The 19,519-nt window shown below is 42.8% G+C and overlaps 1 protein-coding gene across 1 annotated transcript in view; it reads right to left on the reverse strand.

Annotated features, from left to right (window-relative positions):
- Nucleotides 1–8,727, reverse strand: part of EPG5 (ectopic P-granules autophagy protein 5 homolog (C. elegans)) — a 115,603-nt gene extending 106,876 nt beyond the window's left edge. The window contains exon 1 of the mRNA XM_006835102.1: nt 8,566–8,727. Within this exon, the coding sequence (XP_006835165.1) occupies nt 8,566–8,628 (63 nt within the window). The 5' untranslated portion in view covers nt 8,629–8,727. The remainder of the gene's footprint in view (nt 1–8,565) is intronic.
- Nucleotides 8,728–19,519: the final 10,792 nt, after the last annotated feature.

The following is a 19,519-nucleotide window of genomic DNA, read 5'->3' on the forward strand; positions in this document are numbered from 1 at the left end:
TCGCTGGAGAAGGATATCATGTTAGGTAAGGCGGAGGGTCAGTGGAAAAGAGGAAGACCCCCAAGGAGATGGATTGGCCAAGTGGCAGCATTGATGGACTCAAGCATGGCGACAGTAGTGAGGTTGACCCAGGATCAGGCAGTGTTTCGTTCTGCTGTGCATAAGGTCACTATGGGTTGGTGCAGACTCAATGGCACCTAACAACAACAACATTACACTTTCAAAGGAATTCTGATATGATGCTGTAGGATAAGCAATGGATTGCTAACAGCAAGGTCGATGGTTTAGCCCCATCAGCCACTTCCTGGAAACCCTATCCAGGGTTGCTGAGTGGAAAGCCATAGCACTGGAGTCCTGGTATAGTGCTGGTGTGGCAGCTGTGGTTATGTGTACAACATGCTTCCAAAATGCCTATGTATAAGTTGGAGCCCTGGTGTCATGCTGTGGGTTAATACGCTGGACTGCAAGGTCGGTTTGAACCACAAGGTAGGCAGTTCAAGCTCACCAGTCACTCCTTGGAAATCCTGGACCCCTTTAAAGGCACTTAACAGTAACAACAAAAATAAGCACTCATAAAAATATCTATACATGTGTGTTATCTTTGTGAGACTCAAACAATCACTATAACTCATTAGTAATATCTAAGTCATAAAGTTGTCTAGAAAATTTCTGAATTTAGATAGGGAAGAAGGTGATATAAAGAATGTAAACAAGTTCACTTTGACCAGGAATTCTGCACACAAGAAAGCATATATCTAAACAACCTCCCTCATCTCTAACTTTGAAGAGATGACTCATTCTGCTGCTCTCTAACTTTGCATAAAAGACACATACCTGTGTTTGACATCACACTGGGTCCTGTGGTGTGGAGCCAGGGTGATTGATTCACAGAACCCCTAATTTCTGCTCATTCACTGAGAGAAAGAAGCAGAGAGGGAACTGAAATTCTACACACTGCAGCCTATCTTGGATCCTAGCTAAGAGGGATCTCGACCAAGTTCAAGCTGTAAGGGTAAGCCTTCCTCCAGAGACCTCTGACTAAAGCTTGAATTCTGAAAATTTGAGCTTCAACCACCTAATTCAGATTGGCCAGTTCTAAATGACTAGGGTCCTACTGGGTGCCTTGCCATGACTACCTTGCAAGAAATAAACTAAGCATGACAAACCAGAGTTTTTCTCAAATAAAATCCCTCTAAACAATGCAGAGTAGACACTTTGCTAAGAACACGTCTCCTTGACAACCACTTCTGTGGTGCAGCTCTTAACAATCAGACATTGTTGTTAAGTGCCATAGTGAGCATGAACCACCAACCTTGTGATTCAAACAGACTCTGAAGTCTCGCATATTAACCTGCAGCGCCATACCAGGACCCCTCCACAATACTGTTGTTGTTCGTTTTGTAAAGTGCTGTCGAGTTGGTTCCAACCCATAGCGACCCTGTATAGGGTTTCCTAAGAGCAGCTGGTAAGCTTGAACTGCCGACCTTGCAGTTCAAACGGCTTTGCAGTCTGGCGCATTAACCCACAGCGCCACACCAGGACTCCTCCAGAATACTACGCACTCCTAACTTTCCTCCTTCATCGATCACCCCTTCTCACGCCCCTTTGCAGGGTTCAGTATCTACACAACCCCTAGGAGTGATCTCATTCAACCTCCGACTTTTAATTGCAAAATCCCTCCCCCTCAGCCCAGAGCTCCCTCTCCCAAACTCCAGATTCCCATAACCAACCTACCCTACTTCTCCATGTTGATGACAGAGACATATACTCCAAAACTAGCATATCCAAACTGAGCTCCTATCTTTTCCTCAAAACCTGTTCCACCCTCAGAGGCCTGTGGCTGTTTTCTCTCCTATCTCACAAGCCACAGCAGATCACCTAGGTTCTACCTTCAAAATCTCCTCCGGATTCAAACACTTTTCACGTTCAATCCACAACTCCAGTTGGAGCCACCATCAACTCTTAACAGGTCTCTTTGTTTCTATCTTTGCCCCTTTTTCAATCTATTCTCAACAGAGCAACCACAGGCTTCCTGCAAAGGTCAGCGGTTCAAACTCACTAGCTGCTCCTTGGAAACCCTATCCAAGGGTGGTTATGAGTCAGAACTGACTCGACAGCACATTACAACAACAATTTCTCTTCCCTAACTCACTATGAGTCAGAACCAACTTGATGGCACCCAGCAATGGAGTCCTAGTGTGGCGCTGTAGGATAAGCACTGGGCTGCAAGGTCAGTTTGAACTAAAAAGTCAGCAGTTCAAATCCACCAGCGGCTCTTTGGAAACCCTACGTTGTTGTTAAGTCCCATAGAATCGGTTCTGACCCATAGCAACCCTGCATAGGGTTTCCAAAGAGCAGCAGGTAAACTTGAACTGCCAATCTTGTGGTTCAAACCGACTTTGCAATCCAGCTCATTTACTCACAACGCCACACCAGGACTCATTATACACATGAGTAAGCAGCAGTAACTCACTCCACCCTAAACACCCTAGTTCCTGGAGCAAGACAGGCAAACCACTGCCTTAGGGCCTTGGTCCAGCTTCTCATCTCTGCTGGGAAAACTATCCCCAATATCCAAATGCCTAACTTACCTTTCATATCTTGAGTCAAAGGTCACCTTAATAAGGACTAGCCTGACCACCAATTTAAAACCGCCAGGCATCCTGATCTCTTTCCAATACTATCCACTCCATGTCCCTGTTGTTTTCCTTTTTCCATACCACTTCACCTTCAAAAAGTTAGTGGAAAAATTCCATTATCTTTTCTTTCTTTTTTTCACCAACTTTTTGAAGCCCCCCTCATATAATATCTTTTAAGCTGCCCATAGAACCAACAAATCTGTGTTGGAAGAAGTGCAGCCAGAATGCTCCTTGGAGGCCAAGAAGGCCAAACTTCATCTCTCATAAGTTGGACATGTTGTCAGGAGAGACCAGTCACTGGAGAAGGATATCATGTTTGGTAAGGTAGAGGGTCAGAGAAAAAGAGGAAGACCCCCGGTGAGATGGATTGGCAAAGTGGCAGCATCAATGGGCTCAAGCATGGCAACAATTGTGAGGTTGGCCCAGGATCGGACAGGGTTTTGTTCTGCTGTGCACAGGGTCGCTATGTGTCGGCACCGACTTGATGGCACCTAACAACAACTGCTTTGTTCTGTTTGCTTTCTTGTCTGTCTTCTCTCTCTAAAAGAGATACTCCTTTAAGGCCATGTTCCTTTTTATTTTTCCTTCGGTTACATACCAAATGGCTAAAACAGTTCCTGGGACACAGGAATATCTTCTAGTGTGGAGCCAAGGTGACAAATTCACATAGAAGCCTTAATTTCTGCTCACCCACTAAGAAAAACAGAGAGGGAGCAGAAATTCTGTTCAACAAATGAATGTCTCAGAGACCCCAAAGAAGCTAAATATAATACGCAGCACCTGGCCTTCACTCCTATCACCACTCATGAGAAAAGGGGCCAAAAGATCAAAATCACCTAGGTCCTGGAGCAAGGGGTCCTGGGTAATGCAAACAGTCAAGCACAAAACTACCAGCCCAAAGGTGGTGGTTCAAACTCACCCTGAAGCACCTTGGAAGGCAGGCCTGGGGATCTGCTTTGGAAAGTTCTCTGCTCACCTAGGTTCAACTCAGTCAGAAATGACTCCAGGGCACTAACAGCGAGGGTCAAGCTGTTGACTTTGTTAAGTGCCACGGAGTCGGTTTCCACTCAGAGCAACGCTGTAGAGGGTTTCCAAGAAGTGGCTGGTGGGTTTGAACACTAGACCTATGGTTAGCAGTCCAGTGAGAGGACGGGTATCAGAAAGGGTTTTCTGTTATCAGCTTTCCAGGACACATCTCTGTCTGTCCTTTGCATGTGCTTACTATTAATGAGTTACTGGCATTCCGAATCTAATATTAACTGTAAAGATACTTTGTATGACTATAAAATACACAACTTCTGTAGAGTAATTCCAAATTTAAGCAGCTACTGTTTTTAACCCCTGGGCTACCAAGATCTGGAGTCCTGGTGTGAGGCTGTGGGATAATGCAGTGGACCATAAGGTTGGTGGTTCGAACTTGCCAGCGGCTACTCAGAAACCCTATACAAGGTCGCTATGTGGCAGAATGGCACTTAACAATAACAGCAACAAGGGTGGGTGATATTTTAGCAGAGAAAGATACTAAAAGATATATCTGTTAGGTATCTAGGGATAAGCACCAGATAATAATGTGGTAGCAATATGAAGTCATCCATCAGATGATTAACATTGAGGAATGTAGGTCAGTTGATTGATAAAATCCAAAAGCCATTTAAACCATGGAAAGGAAATAACATGGCATGACACACTTCCTCATCGGAGACTTGGGCCAACACTATGAGTCCATAAACAGCTGACAAACTCTACTGCAGATGGACAAGGTCTCATTAGGGTAGTGCTTTATAAGCATGCCCAACCATGGCCAGCACTAGCAAATCAATCTATTTCCTCGGAAAGACTGCATTTTCTAGGCTAACAAGTATGAGGATCCTGTTGGAGTCGTGGACATTTTTCCAGTTGCATTTTCATATAAGTAAGAGAGAAATTTCTGAAGTTAATCATTCTGAGTGACAAATTGGACATTTACTCCTACATTCAGGAGTCCTGGTATGGCGCTGTGGGTTTATGCACTGGACTGCAAGGTCGGTTTGAACCGCAAAGTCAGCAGCAGTTCAAGCTTACCAAGGTGCTCCTGGGAAACCCTATACAAGGTTGCTATGGACAGAACTGACTCGATGGCACTTAACAACAACAACAACTCCTATATCCAACAAACATGATCTGTGAAAATGATAGGTTCCTCCCTCATTCGTTTATAAAAAATAAGCGGAAGGATTGTTAAGTGCCTTGACGTTGGTTCTGACTCATAGGGACACTGTATAGGGTTTCCAAGGAGCGGCTTGTGAGTTTGAACTGCCAATTTTGTGGTTCATAGTCCAGTGCTTATCCTAGTGCTCCACACAAGGACTCCTCGAGAGCTGCTGATAAAGTAACTACAACTGAGATGAATGGCACACAGGGGTACAGAGGGACAGAGGGACATACCAGTAATCAGGGAGAGGAGTCCTGCTGTAGTGCAGTAGGATAAGCACTCAACCAATTCGTTGGTTTGAACCAGAAGATTGACGGGTCAAACTCACCAACCACTCCTTGGAAACCCTACACCGGGTCGCTATGAGTCAGAACCAACTCGACTGCCCTCAACAACAGCATCAGGGAAAGTATCTCTGAAGAATTACTGTTTTAGTTGAAACTTCATGAATAAAACATGTTTGGCTGCTAACCTGAAAGCAGGAGGTTCTAGTCTACCCTGAGTTGCCTTAGAAGAAAAATCTGGGAATCTACTTCTAAAAAATCAGCCACTTAAAACCCTAAGGAACACAGTTCTACTCTGACACACGGGGTCACCATGATTCAGTGTGGACTTCAGTGGCAACTAGTTTAACTGGATTGACCCCTAGTATGATGCTGTAGGATCAGCACAAGGTTGGCAGTTCAAGCCCGGTAGCTGCTCATTAGAAACCCCATACAGAGTCACTATAAGTCAGAACAGACACTTAACAATTTATCTGGAGCTCGGTAATGATGGGCAGAGGTCCTGAACCAGGGAAGGTCATATTTGGTTGAAAATCAAGAGAGAATGGTGGTAGACCTCGGGGCGAGGAGGAAGATGGAAGCCTTGGGTCCATGTGAGGATAACAGGACAGCTTTGAAAGGTTAAAGCAGAAAAAAGACCTGAGCAATTTGGTTTTCAAAATACCAATCGACTTTCTGTTCAGAAAATGGGCCACCAAATGATGAAGAAAGGCTAGTCTCGAAGAAATCCTGACTGAGTATAGGGGTCCAGGACTGAGAAAAATGGGCAGAATCAAGAGAATATTTAGGAAATACAACTGCGAAAACTTAGTGACAGATTACATTCGGAGGGGAGTAAAACCATATGCCAAAGACTCCTTGTTTGAGCAAATGCCTCTGAAATAAATATAGACTACTTCATAAATTTCATAGATTTCACAACAAATATGTATATTTGCTTATGAAAGCTGCCTTAAACATTTCAATAGTGAGCAACTACTTTTTACTATGGATCTAAAAAGACTAAACTCTGACTTCCCAACAAAAACTGTGCAGGCAAGAAGACAATGAGATGGCATATACAAAACTCTGAAGAAAAAAAATTGTCAAACAAGAATCATACACCCAGCAAAGCTGTCCTTCAAACTGTTATGGTTGTTAAGTGCCATCAAGTCGGTTCCGAATCATAGTGACCCTGTATGGAGTTTCCGAGGAGCAGCTGGAGAGCTTGAACCACTGAACTAGCGGTTCAAACCGACCTTACAGACCAGCGCATTAACCTGCAGTCCCACATTTCCTGATAAACAGAAATTAAAGGAATTTCTAATGACCAGACCAACTTGAGAGAAAAACCTTCATAACTGACCATTTTTAAGTATTAAACTTTCTGTATATACAGAGACAGATGAATATACATAAATGAAATCATTACTATACTACAGTAAGTCAGAATTTTTTCCTTTAACCTAAATTCTCTTATTAACTGTGTTACTTTGGGCTTATCATTAACCTGTCTAGACTTACAGATTCATCATTTATCTGGGGGGGAACCTATTGATTAATATTTCTAATTTTTCTAAGCCTTAAGATTTTGCTCTCTACGGACAACTGAGGTTTACATGTTATGCACTGAGTTCAGGTGTCCTTATACCTGACTGGAATTGGCTTTCGTCCTCCTCCTCTGATGGATTTCTACCAGCTCAAATACAATGCCTAAGTCTTTCTTTTGAAAATGTTTCAGAAGTAGGTAGCTAAACGCTTTCTGAACAATGACTCCTCTGATGTGCTTTACTCCAGTGCTGTTGTTAGTCGTCTCGTGGATTGCGATCTCACATGAACTGCTCCATAGGGTTTCAAAGCTAGCACCTTGCAGAAGCAGATCTCCAGGCCTGGCTTCTGAGGTACCTCTGGGTGGCCTTGAACCACCCTTTCTACTAATAACTGAATGCTTAACTCCCCGGGGACTCCTCAAAACACCACTACAGCTTTAAAAAGGCATCTATTTAAAAAAAAAAAGAACCTACATAAGTAATTTACAATTGATTAAACATGATACCTATGAACACTGTTGAAGCTAAGTGCCATCAAGTCGGTTCATAGTGACCCTGTATAGTTTTTCTGAGGCCTCATGTTTCTACAGTGTAGTGGCTGGCAGGTTCGTAGTACGAACCTTGTGGTTCACAATCCAGTGATTATCGTATGGAGCCACTGCACTCCCTTATAAACACCAGTCTCCTGTTATAACCTTGTTCCCCTGATAAAACCAGATTTTTAGATCATTTTAAAGTTGTATGTGTTGTAGAGCATCACACACTTCTAGGTAAAGAAACTGCCTGTACTGGTAAAACCACAATGTTGTTGTTGTTAAGTGCCATCGAGTCGGTACCAACTCACAGTGACCTTATGCACAGCAGAATGAAACACTGCCCGATCCGGGGCCAACCTCACTACTGTTGCCACACTTAAGTCCATCCATGCTGCCACTTGGCCAATCCATCTCATTGGGGGTCTTCCTCTTTTTCTCTGACCCTCCACCTTACCAAACATGATATCCTTCTCCAACAACTGGTCCCTCCTGACACTATGTCTGAAGTATGACAGACGAAGTTTGGCCATCATGGCCTCCAAGGAGCACTCTGGCTGCACTTCTTCCAAAACGTATCTATTGGTTCTTTTGGCAGCCCATGGCACTTTCAATATTCTCCTCCAACACCATAACGCAAAAGCATCAATTCTTCTACGGTCTTCCTTATCCACTGTCCAGCTTTCACATGCATATGAGGTTCTTGAAAATACCATGGTTTGGGTCAGGCGCACTTTATTTAGTCCTCAGGCTGACATCATTGCTCTTCAACACTTAAAAAACAACACTTTAAAAAAGTATTGTCCAGCAGATTTGCCTAATAATACGTCGTCTGATTTCTTGACTGCTGCACAATACACCTTAGTTTAACCCAGAAAACCCAGTAGACTTCTTACTGTGAGTCATATTCTGGCTTAATTCTGGACCTTCGTGCCCTATCACAAACAACCAAAAAAATGAGAAATAAACAGGTGCCGCACAACTATCACCATGAGCTTTGGAAGTGAAGATAACCGGAAGACAACTACAGTCTACTTTATATCGGTCGTTATCCATAAGAATCTGCCAAAGGGCACATTCTCCGCGTGGAGGAGAGATATCTCCTCGAGGGGCATTGAATATGTTCCCAGTTTATACAAGAGAAAAGATGGAAATGGACTAGAAAAAGAAACGCTGTTTCACGACAGAAATCGAGAAGAGCCCAGTGAGGTCAGAAGAAGGAGACAAATGTAGGGACGGTGTCGATTGGTGATGGGCTCGAACACTGAGAAGTAGAACAGAAGATGAGGACGGTTCACGGAACGGGGGAGAGTCCGCTGTTCGGGGTCGAAGAGGATGGGACAGACGGCCTGCCTGCACACACCTGGGCTTGAGGAAAAAAGTCCTTACCTTGACTTTAGTCCGGCTGGCCTTGGCCTTGGCCCGGCGAGGGGCCCTCACCGCCTCAGCCATAGACCCGGCGGCGGCGGCGTCGCCGTTTGTTTTGTCAAAACTCAGAGCGTCCCGTCACCAGCCCAGATCCGGCCTCTAGACTGTCACATGATCGGATCTCCGCCACTCTTAAAAAAGGGGCGGTAACTCGGCGCCTCTACGGGTCTCGACGTAGAACAAATCGCTACAGAAGGCATTTTTCACTGGTGGATGGTGGCCCCGCCCACTCAGCGGGGCTCCACTCCCTGTTCTGGGCGTGCCGTGGACTTTGGCCTCTGAGCTCTGCGAGGTACCCAGATTCCGCGGGTGTGTAGACCGTGGACTACAACCCTTCAAGTTGATAAGTACCATCCATCTCCCAAGCTTAGCGGTGCCACACTCATTCCATACCGCGGGTTCGTTCGTACACTTCAGTCAAGTTGGCTTAAGGATCCTGGAGACAGGTGCTTGTCAATCTTATTTTGACTCATGTATCAAAATAGGAATCTGGTGTGGCGCTGTGGGTTAATGCGCCAGACTGCAAAGCAGTTTCAACTGCAGTGTGGGCAGTTCAAGCTCACCGGCTGCTCCTCGGAAACCCTATACAGGGTCGCTGTGGGTCGGAACTGACTCGACAGCACTTAACAACAACAACATCATTACCTAGCGTAGTAGTTACGAATCCGGCTGCTAACCTCAGGGTTGTTGTTGTTATGTGCCATAGAGTCGGTTCCGACCCATAGCGACCCTGTATAGGGTTTCCGAGGGTGTAAATCTTTACGAGAGTAGAAAGCCTCATCTTTCTCCCGCGGAGCAGCTAGTAGCTTCGAACCGCTGACCTTAAGTTTCGCAGCCCGATTCGTAACCACTACGCTACCAGAGCTCCTTAGAGGTTCGAAACTACTTGGAACTCCTGTACTGGGTAGCTATGAGAAGTGACTCCACAGCACTTAACAACAACAACATATCAATACCTGGCATGGCAGTGTAGCATAACCTCGAGGTTGGAGGTTCTAACCCACAAGTTGCTCCTTGGAAACCCTGTACAGAGGGGCTGTGAGGTGGTACTGACTCCACGGCACTTAACAACAACATGTCAGTACCCATCAGCCTAAATCTCTGGAGTGCCTCCAAGGAAGCCTCGAGGAGCAATCCATCTCACTGAGGATCTTCCTCTTTGTTGCTTGTTCTCTACCAACCATGATGCCCTTCTCAAGGGATTGGTCCCTCTCAATAACATGTCCGAAATACAGGAGACAAAGTCTCTCCACCCTTGCTTCTAAAGGAGCATTCTGGCTGTATGTATTCCAAGAAAGATTAGTTCTTCTGACAGACCATGATACTTTTAATATGTTTTTCCCAACACCACAATACAAACGTATTAGTTCTTCAGTTTTTCTTACCCATTTCTGATGCATATGAGGCAATTGAAAATAATATGACTTAGATCAGACACGCCTTAATCAAAGCAACATCTTTGCTCTTTAACACTTTAAAGAAGTGTTTGGAGGTAGAACTTATGAACTTTGCGTGGTGGTTAAGTGCTGTAGAGTTGTTTCCAATTCATAGCAACCCTGTATAGGGTTTCTGAGGAATAGTTGGTCAGTTTGAGCTGCCAACCTTTCAGTTAGTAGTCCAGTGCTTTTCTGATAGCACCACTTCAGAAACCCTAGGTTGTTGTTATTATCAATAACAACAATAGGCTGTTGTTATTGTTAAATTATTAAGTGCTGTTGAGTTGGTTCCAACTCATAGCAAAGAATGACTAGTGAGTTTGAACTGCCAACTTTGCTGTTCGAACCAACCTTGTGGTCCAGTCCTTATCCTACAGTGCCACACCAGGACTCCAGACACGTGCGATCTAATTTTGTAAGAATGGGTTGTTGTTAAGTACCATCAACCCATAGCAATAGGGTTTCCTAGGAGCAGCTGGTGAGCTTGAACAGCAATTCAAACCAATTTTGCATTCCAGCACATTAACCCACAGTGCCGCAAGGATGGATTATTGCTGTTAAGTGCCATCAAGTTGGTTTCTACTCCTAGTGACCCTGCATAGAGTTTCCAGGAAGCAGCTGGTAGGTTTGAACTACTGACCTTGGGGTTCACAGTCCATTGCTGATCCTACAGAGCCACACCAGGAGTCCACAAATTTGGGTAAAAACTTTCTGAATCATCCTTACAAAATTAGATCTCACATGTCTCTGTAGCCATCTAGTGGCAATTCCCATTAGTGAAACCTCTTCACATGATTTCCAGGAAATCATTCATTCTGCAAATGTTAAATTACTACAACTTATGTACATAACTAGGTCTGCGGCATTATTTCATCAGTCTTGATTACAAAATGCATTTTGTAAGACTGTGAAAGAATCATGTTACTTTTAAATTATTTCCATTTTCTTGAAACAATTAGCTGGTAATACAACTGTTGTTGAGTGCTGTCAAATAGGTTCCAACTCATAGTGACCCTGGTGTAGAGTTTCCAAGGAGCAGTTCGTGGGTTTAAACTGCAGACCTTGTGGTTTGCAGTCCAGTGTGGATCCTACAGTATCACACAAGTACATCAAATTTCTAGCTCACCCTATACTGATATGACCTTGACTGATTATTACATTAGATGACATCATTAAAAATTATTAGATAAGATTAGATTACATCCACAGGTATGGGGCAAGTATTCCTACACATATTTTGGGGGGACACAGTTCAATCTATGACAGTTTCTAAGAAGTAAAAAAACACAGATCTAAAAACTAAGAAGTAAGAAAAGTCTCTCTCTCTGTGGCCGACTTAGAGAATTTGTGTTGTAGCGCTGCAGGATAATGCACTGAACTGCAAGGTCAGTTTGAACCAAAAGGTCAGCAGTTCAAGCTCACCAGCCACTCCTTGAAAACCCTATACAGGATCACTATGAGTGGGAACTGACTGGATGGCAATTAACAACAACAGCAATGTGATGACTGGAACTGCGGTTGCCTTGGCAAGGCTAGGCTGAATGATTCTGTGGACTAAACATTCCCCACCCCTGCTGTGTAGGGTTTCCAAGGAGTGAGTTTGAATTGCCAGCTTTGCAGCTAGCAGTCCAGTACTTAGCCTGGACTCTGTACGTCTACAGTTGTTAAGTGCTGTGGAGTCCACACCAAGACTCCTAGGTATGGTGTTAAAGGATACTAGGGACATAAAAGAGTTCCACTAAACCTGACCAGAGTGATGTCTAGTCATCAGGGGTTCCTCGTATCAGTAAACCAGCTAGCAAAGAAAGGAGCTACTATACTGACAGCAACAAGTGATTTTCATGAGGAAATGGGCACAGATGGAGGCAGAGGGGAAATATGTGTGCAACTCATGGAGTCCACTCACTGGTAGGCTTCTTCGTACTCCCGTAATTGGTGAGAAACATAAATTGGCAATTTCAGCAAACAGGTCTGGATAAGAACCTTATAACCAGGGGCTAAGGAGCCCAGTGGCACTAAAGAATATGAATTGTTGGACAGCTAACTGCAGAATTGGCATTTCAAAACCATCACCTGTTCCAAGGGAGAAAGATGAGGTTTTCTGCTCCTGTAAAAATGTACAGTCTTGAAAACCCTATGTTCTTGTTAAGTGCCGCTGAGTGATTGTGACTCACAGCAACCATGTATAGGGTTTCTGAGGAGCAGCTGGTGAGCTTGAACTGTTAACCTTGCAGTTCAAACCGACCTTGCAGTCCAGCACATTAACCCACAGCACCATACCAGGACTCCTTGGAAACTCTATACAGGGTCTCTATGAGTGAGAATCAACTCGATAGCAATAGGTTTCTAGTTTTTAAGGGATGATGTATTCCACCTGCCAAGCAACCTATACTAGCAGTAGAACTAACCAATTGTGAGAGGAACCTAGAATGCGTGGTAGAGAAGAGATGATGGAATAGCAATTATGGACTCAGCACCAATTTCAGCAACAGAGACTAGTGTTTGTCTCACTACACTTCCTGTTTTGTTTGCATGTGTTTGTTTTGGACGTTGTGACTTGTATTGACAGGATGAAGTAAACATAATGTGGGGCACAGGTGGATCTGAGCAGAGCAGGTGGCAGACACTAAATACCCATTACTCCATCCCAACTTCCAACACCAGTAATTGGGTTCCTGCTCAGGGACTTTCTCAGACCACCAGAGCCCACTCTGTCAGCACTCATGGCAGGCTAGAAATGACTGCCCCAACCAGGGACTAATGAGAGCTGATGAATAAATATGCCAGCTCCCTCACCACTCAGGTGAGCTACCTGAGGTGTGTATTCAGCATTGTTTCTCAGGGTTCCTCAACAGGATGAAGGTCCAGTTGGTCACCCTGAGAACTTGACTGATAACACCTGTATCTGGGATTGCTTCCCTTCCCTGTCTCACTTCCCCTATTTCTCTACAGGTGCTTCTCGGGATCACTCCTGCACATAAATTACTTGCACTGTAATCTTTCTCTCAGAGTCTGCTCCTGGTTGGAGCCAAATGAAGATACCATCTACAAAATTGCTTGTATTTACTAAACGTAGCATTGGTACTTGAACTGGCTTTGCTCACTTTACATTCCTTAAGTCTCCCACAACTGGCTGTTTCTCTGCTATGTTCTCTTATAGGCCACTGATTCTTTCCAATGGACTCATATTTACTATGTGCAAGATGCTAGGGACATGTCACTAAAAAGCATAGACGGGCCCTGCTCTCAAGGAAATAAATGACAGTCTAGGAGGGAGGAGAGATTTTTAACAATGAATTTCAAGAGTGAGTCAGTATGGAGTGGATTGTAATCATTGCAATGAAACAAAATATGATAGCAAGAATGTAAAGCTGGTGTTCTCCCATGTAAACTATCACATCAATCACAATTAAAAAAAAAAAAAAAAAAGGAGTGAGTCATGTAGGCTGAGTGAAATAAATCATTCACAAAGGGACTGATATCATATGGATCTACTTATCTGAAATATCTAGGGTAGGCAAAGTATATAAAGACCAAAATTTATTAGTGGTTACCAGGGCGGCAGTCCTACTGTGGTGCCATAGGATAAGCACTGGACCACAAGGTTGGTGGTTCAAATCCACCAGCTGCTCCTCGGAAACTCTATACAGGGTCAATATGAGTTGGAACCAGCTTGATGACGTTTAACAACAACAAGCATGGCAGTAGCAATGAGCTCAAACATACCAATTGTGAGGATGGGGCAGGACCAGGCAATGTTTCATTCTGTTGTGCATAGGGTCGCTGTGAATTGGAACCCATTCGATGGCACTTAGCAACAACTACCAGGGGCGGGTAGGAGGACTGGAAAAGGGAGACTTACTACTTAGGGAGTGCCGTGCTTCTAGTATAGGATGATGGGAATTTTTGGAAATGGGTCCTAGTAATCGTTGAAAGACATAACAGACAAAATTCATATTACTGAATTGTACATGTAAGGAATGTTGTAAAAGCATATGGTTTATTACATATATATTTATTGCAATTTTTAAAAAAAGTAAATTATGTACTAACAAGGAAAATGGAGGCGGATACAGTAGCGTGATCCAACCTAGTCTGGAGACGGACCAAGATGGTGCCTCCCTGAGGAAGTGCCATTGTCACTGCCCCCAGAGGTCAGAGGTGGTGGAAAAGCATCAGCACCCACTTGGCCTTCTTGATCAGCCATGAGTCTTTCTGTCATTTAACAAAGGTGACCAGGTGTGGAACCCAAAAATGCAAAATAAATCCCAAGTCACACAAATAAACAACAAAACTTTATTTGATTTCATATCATACTGAAAGAACAGTAAAATAAAGGTGTGATTTTCAACTCATAAAACACCTTTTACATCACTCACACTGAATAGCAGAGAGAAAAGTGAAATCCCTGAGGAATTGCCAAAAATAAATACTGAAGACAGAATTTTCAGAGTTTGATGGGAAATGTCCTGAGCCTGTTCAGTTTGGGGAAGTCAGTGACCCCTTAGCACACGTTAGTTTCTCAAAAGGATATCCAATTGATGCAAGCTTCCTGCCTGACAAGAAGCTACCACGTTCAGGAGCATCTTACATTGAAAGGGAGTAGAGGGGGAGGGAGGAGGGGACTAATTATCTTCCTCTTAGCCAGTGTGTCCATAGTTCTGGGAAAACGACTCCATAGAGCAGAACAAAAGAACTCTTTTTGGCTGTTTGTGGTAACATAGAACTTTATAGCATACTATATAAGTATGCAGTTTTAACTGATCATTAAGGCAACAGAGTCCTGGTATGGCGCTGTGGGTTAATGCGCTGGACTACAAAGTTTGCTTTGAACTGCAAGGTCCATGGGTCAAGCTCACTAGCCACTCCTTTGAAACCTTATACAGGGTAGCTATGAGTCGGTACTGACTCAAGGGTACCTAACAACAAGGCAATAGAATGTACCACTTCCTCACTATATGTTTATGTGGTTAAAAAAGAGAGAGAGAGAGAGAGAGAGAGAGAGAAATGGTACCTAACCTCCCTGCTGTTTGTAGATGGCAAAAGACAGTCTAACTACTTATGAAAAGGTATAACTGACACTTTAGAGATTCAAGGGTTTAGCAAAGGAAAGGTTTTCCATGAAGAACCAGGACCGAAGATTGACTTTATAACTAGAAATTTCTCTTGAATCAAAATACCATAGTTCATTGATCCTAAAATGTCCTTTTTTTTCCCCACACACAATTTAATGTCCCAAATTTTTACAGTCTTGGCCAGCAATGATTTGTCACAGGTAAAACTGACAAGTCCTCCCCCCAACCTTCTAAGTGGCGCATAAAATAATTAATGGCTTCTTAGATTAAGTTCAGTAGACAAAGTGAGCCATATAAAAAGAAATCTGACATTTAAACCCAGATAATTTTTCCAATTGAAAAAATATATACTGACAAAAATAATTGGTGTCTTAAATTTCAGCAGGAGCATCAGAGCCTCAAGAAGGGAGAGAAGAACATGAGATTCTGGTTCTGGTTCTGCCACTAACCAGCTGGGAGGGCTGTGAGGAAATTGGCTGGACACTTCTGGGCCTGGTTTCCTCGTCTGTAAAATGTTCTGTGTGAGCAGATGGCCTCTAAGTCTTCCACCCAAAATGGCAATTTTAAAACCAAGAGTGTGTGCTCCTGTGGGAATTCCGTAGCACCCGCCCACCCCACCCCACCCCCAAAGGCAGTTCTTCTCTAAGTGGATGACTCACATCCCTTGGCTCCAAATCCCGAAATTCCTCCTGCTGCCCAAGTAGAACACACGACTCATTTACAACTTTAGTAACTGATGGGGAAGGGTGATTCTTCAGTCCAGGCAATCTGCAAACATCTTCAGAAAACTGCAGGCCCCTACTTGCTAAAGTTGAATTATCTACTAGAAATTTACACTATCAAAAAATTACTGCAAAAAAGATTCACTTCAGTGTCTTCATGACTGACACACTTTGGCTATCGGTTCTGCTGCTCCAGGTGCCTCCTTCCATGCTGTAGAAGCACTTACAGAAAAAGTGTTGTTTTCTAGAAGAAAATCACAAAGAAATTTCATTTGAATTAATCGTTCATATACCCCCTCTGACCTTGAAAGTATATTCAAAAGGATAAATGTATGTGGCTAAAAAAAAAGCAGTAAGGAATGGGTATTCCAAGCCATGAAAATTGGAATGTGAGGATAACACAGTGTGTTAGTAAACACACTGATATTTTTTCATTTTTGAAGCATATCATTTTAACCCAAAAGTTATCATAGATTTGTACCTAAGCATGTTAGGAGTAAAAATGGGAAGAGCAGCTAAAATCAACAAACTTCAGTACAACTGACAAATTCCTAAATTTTTCTGTTCAAACTGCAATTTTCAGTTCATTCAAACCATTTTAAATTTTAAGTTGGTTAAGTAAGTTAAATGAACTAAGTTAGGCTCCCTTCTTTAAAAACCTCCTCAATTATGCACGGATATATTGAGCCTCTAAGGAACTCTGGTAGCGTAGTGGTTACGAATCGGGCTGCGAACCTTAAAGTCAGCGGTTCGAAACTACCAGCCGCTCCGCGGGAGAAAGATGAGGCTTTCTACTCCCGTAAAGATTTACACCCTTGGAAACCCTGTACAGGGTCGCTATGGGTCGGACCCGACTCGATGGCACTTAACAACAACAACAACATATTGAGCCTCTATTCATTGAACTAGCCAGGGGCATTAATGCAAAACGATCAAATGAAGTAACTCAAAGGAGCTAACTGGAATAGTGTGTTAGGATTCGAATATTTCCATTCAAACATCAGATTCAAACTACAGTTAGGTCAACTGACATTATTAAGCAACTATACTATACAGTATCTTAGTCATCTAGTGCTGCTATAACGAAATATCACAAGTGGATGGCTGCAACAAACAGAAATGTATTCTCTCACAGTTTAGGGGGTTAAACGTTCACATTCAGAGTAATGGCTTTATAGTAAAGCTTTCATTCTCAGTTGGCTCACAGTTGGGAGGAAGGTACTTGTCTCCTTTCAGCATCTGTGGGCCCAGCATGCCTCGGAGGTCTCCATGTGTATTGGCATTATCTTCCCCTGGGTCTAGGAGCTTCCCAGTGCAGGAACCCTGGACCCAAAGGATACACTTCATTCCTGGCTAATCTTTTTCTTGTTCTTTTTAACTTTTTATTGTGAATTGAGTGAAGGTTTACAGACAAGATCATCAGCTTTACATTTAACAAATCATATACTTCGTTTCATCTCAATGATTGCAGTCCCCTCTGTACAACAACAGTTGTCCTGCTTTCTCCCTTTGGTTCCTATTTGCATTCCACTCATCTACTTATCCCTTCTCAGCTTGTCAACTGACTATGGTATTCTCTGAAACTGTGGTCCTAGCCCCCAGGACCATCAGCTCATTTGATAATATCATTTTGCCTGCTGTATGCGCCACCATATTCATAGTTGTGTTTGCATGAAAGATTAAAACTCACATACAAATATCTTATTTCAAACTCATATATTTGTGAGATTATATATATATATATATCCCACTCTTCCTTCCTTACCCATTCAGCCTATGTCTGGATCCATGTATCTACACACAGAACACTTGTTCTAAGGTTGTATATATATCACTATCACTATTTACCTCTATCCCTTTTACTGATTATTCTTTCTTGTTGCTAATAGGTCCCTCTCTCTCCTTTTATCTCTTATAAAACATGATGTGGCCACATCCAGTGAAGCTTCCTTTCCATTGAATCAAGGCTACAGCCAGATTAAGAGTGTTGCATCCCATCCCATCCCATCATGGAGGAAGATTGCACAACTATCACAGTACATCATTAATTACATAACTGCCAAACCACTGAGAATCATGGTCTTCCAAGTTGATACGTAGTTTGAGGGGACACAATTCAAACCATGATATATACTACCCAAACCAGTCATGACAGGAAAAAAGTAAAAAGAAACACAAGAGTTGTCAGTGCCACAATCATCATCTATTTGGTATTCCAAAGAACGGGTTTCACTTTCAAATCCCAAGTCATTCATTTCACATGTACCTGCCCTGCCTTTAAGTTGGACCTTAAAAAAATAGAAAAAATCAAACCCATTGCCAATGAGTCAATTCTGACTCATGGCAACCTTATGTGTTGCATGTTGGGAATTAAGATGACTTTGGATAGAAAAGCAGTATCAAGTAAATTCAAGGTACCACAATATACTTTCAGAGTTTTTCTTTGCTTATTTATACAGCTGACCCTTGAACAGATAGATTGGGGGCACCTACCCCACCTCACCCGCAGTTGAAAATCCACATATAACTTCTGATCTCCAAAAATCTTAACTATTAATAGCTTGCTATTGACCCGAAGCCTTACTGGTACCCTAACAGCCAGTTAACACTTTGTATGCCACAAGTATTATATATTGTTTTTGCTAAGTGCTATTGAGTCAGTTCCAAGTCATAGCATAAAAGGGCGTGACCCTGCTGGGGCTGTGCCATCCTCACAAGTGTTATGTTTCAGCCCATCGTTGTCACCATTGTATCAGTCCATCTTGTTGGGGTCTTCCTCTTTCTCACTGACCCTCCATGTTTCCAAGTACGGTGGTCCTTCTTAAGGCACTGGTCCCTACTGATAATATGTCTAAAGTCTTGCCATCCTGGCTTCTAAAGAGCATTCTGGCTGTACGTCTTCCAAGATAGATTTGGTTCTTCTAGTACTTTCAGTATTCTTTGCCAATACCATAATATAAATGCATCGATTCTTCTCTGGTCTCTCTTATTCACAATACAATTTTCATGTGTATATGAAGTTACTGAAAATACCGTGGCTTGGGTCAGGCACAACTTAGTCTTCAAACTGACATCTTTGCTCTTGAACACTTTAAAGAGCACTTTTGCAGCAGATTTGCCTAATACAGTTAAGTCTTTTGATTTCTTGACTGATGCTTCCATGAGCATTGATTGTGGGTCCAAGCAAAATGAAGACTTTGACAACTTTAATCTTTTCTCCATTTATCATGATGCTATTTAATGGTCCATTTGTGAGGACTGTTGTTTTCTTTACATTAAATTGCAATCTATACTGAAGATTGTAGTCTTTGATGTTTATCGCTAAGTATTTCAAGACTGGTTTGCTTTCAGCAAGCAAAGTTGTATCATGTGCATATCTCAGGTTGTTAATAAGTCTTCCTCTAATACTGATGCTGTGATCGTCTTTCTATAATCCATCTTCTCAGATTATTTGCTCAGAATACAGATTGAATAAGTATGGTGAAAGGATACAACCATGACCCACATCTTTCCTGATTTTAACCCATTCAATGTCCCCTTATTCTGTTTGAATGATTGCCTCTTGGTCTATGTAAAGTTTTCTTGTTAGCACAGTTAAGTGTTCTGGAATATGCATTCTTCACAATGTTATCACACAGTTGACTGCCTTTGCATAGTCAGTAAAGCACAAGTAAACATCTTT

The sequence above is a fragment of the Chrysochloris asiatica genome, unplaced genomic scaffold (genome assembly GCF_000296735.1).
Source record: "Chrysochloris asiatica unplaced genomic scaffold, ChrAsi1.0 scaffold00015, whole genome shotgun sequence".
In the NCBI taxonomy this organism is placed as follows: Eukaryota; Metazoa; Chordata; class Mammalia; order Afrosoricida; family Chrysochloridae; genus Chrysochloris; species Chrysochloris asiatica.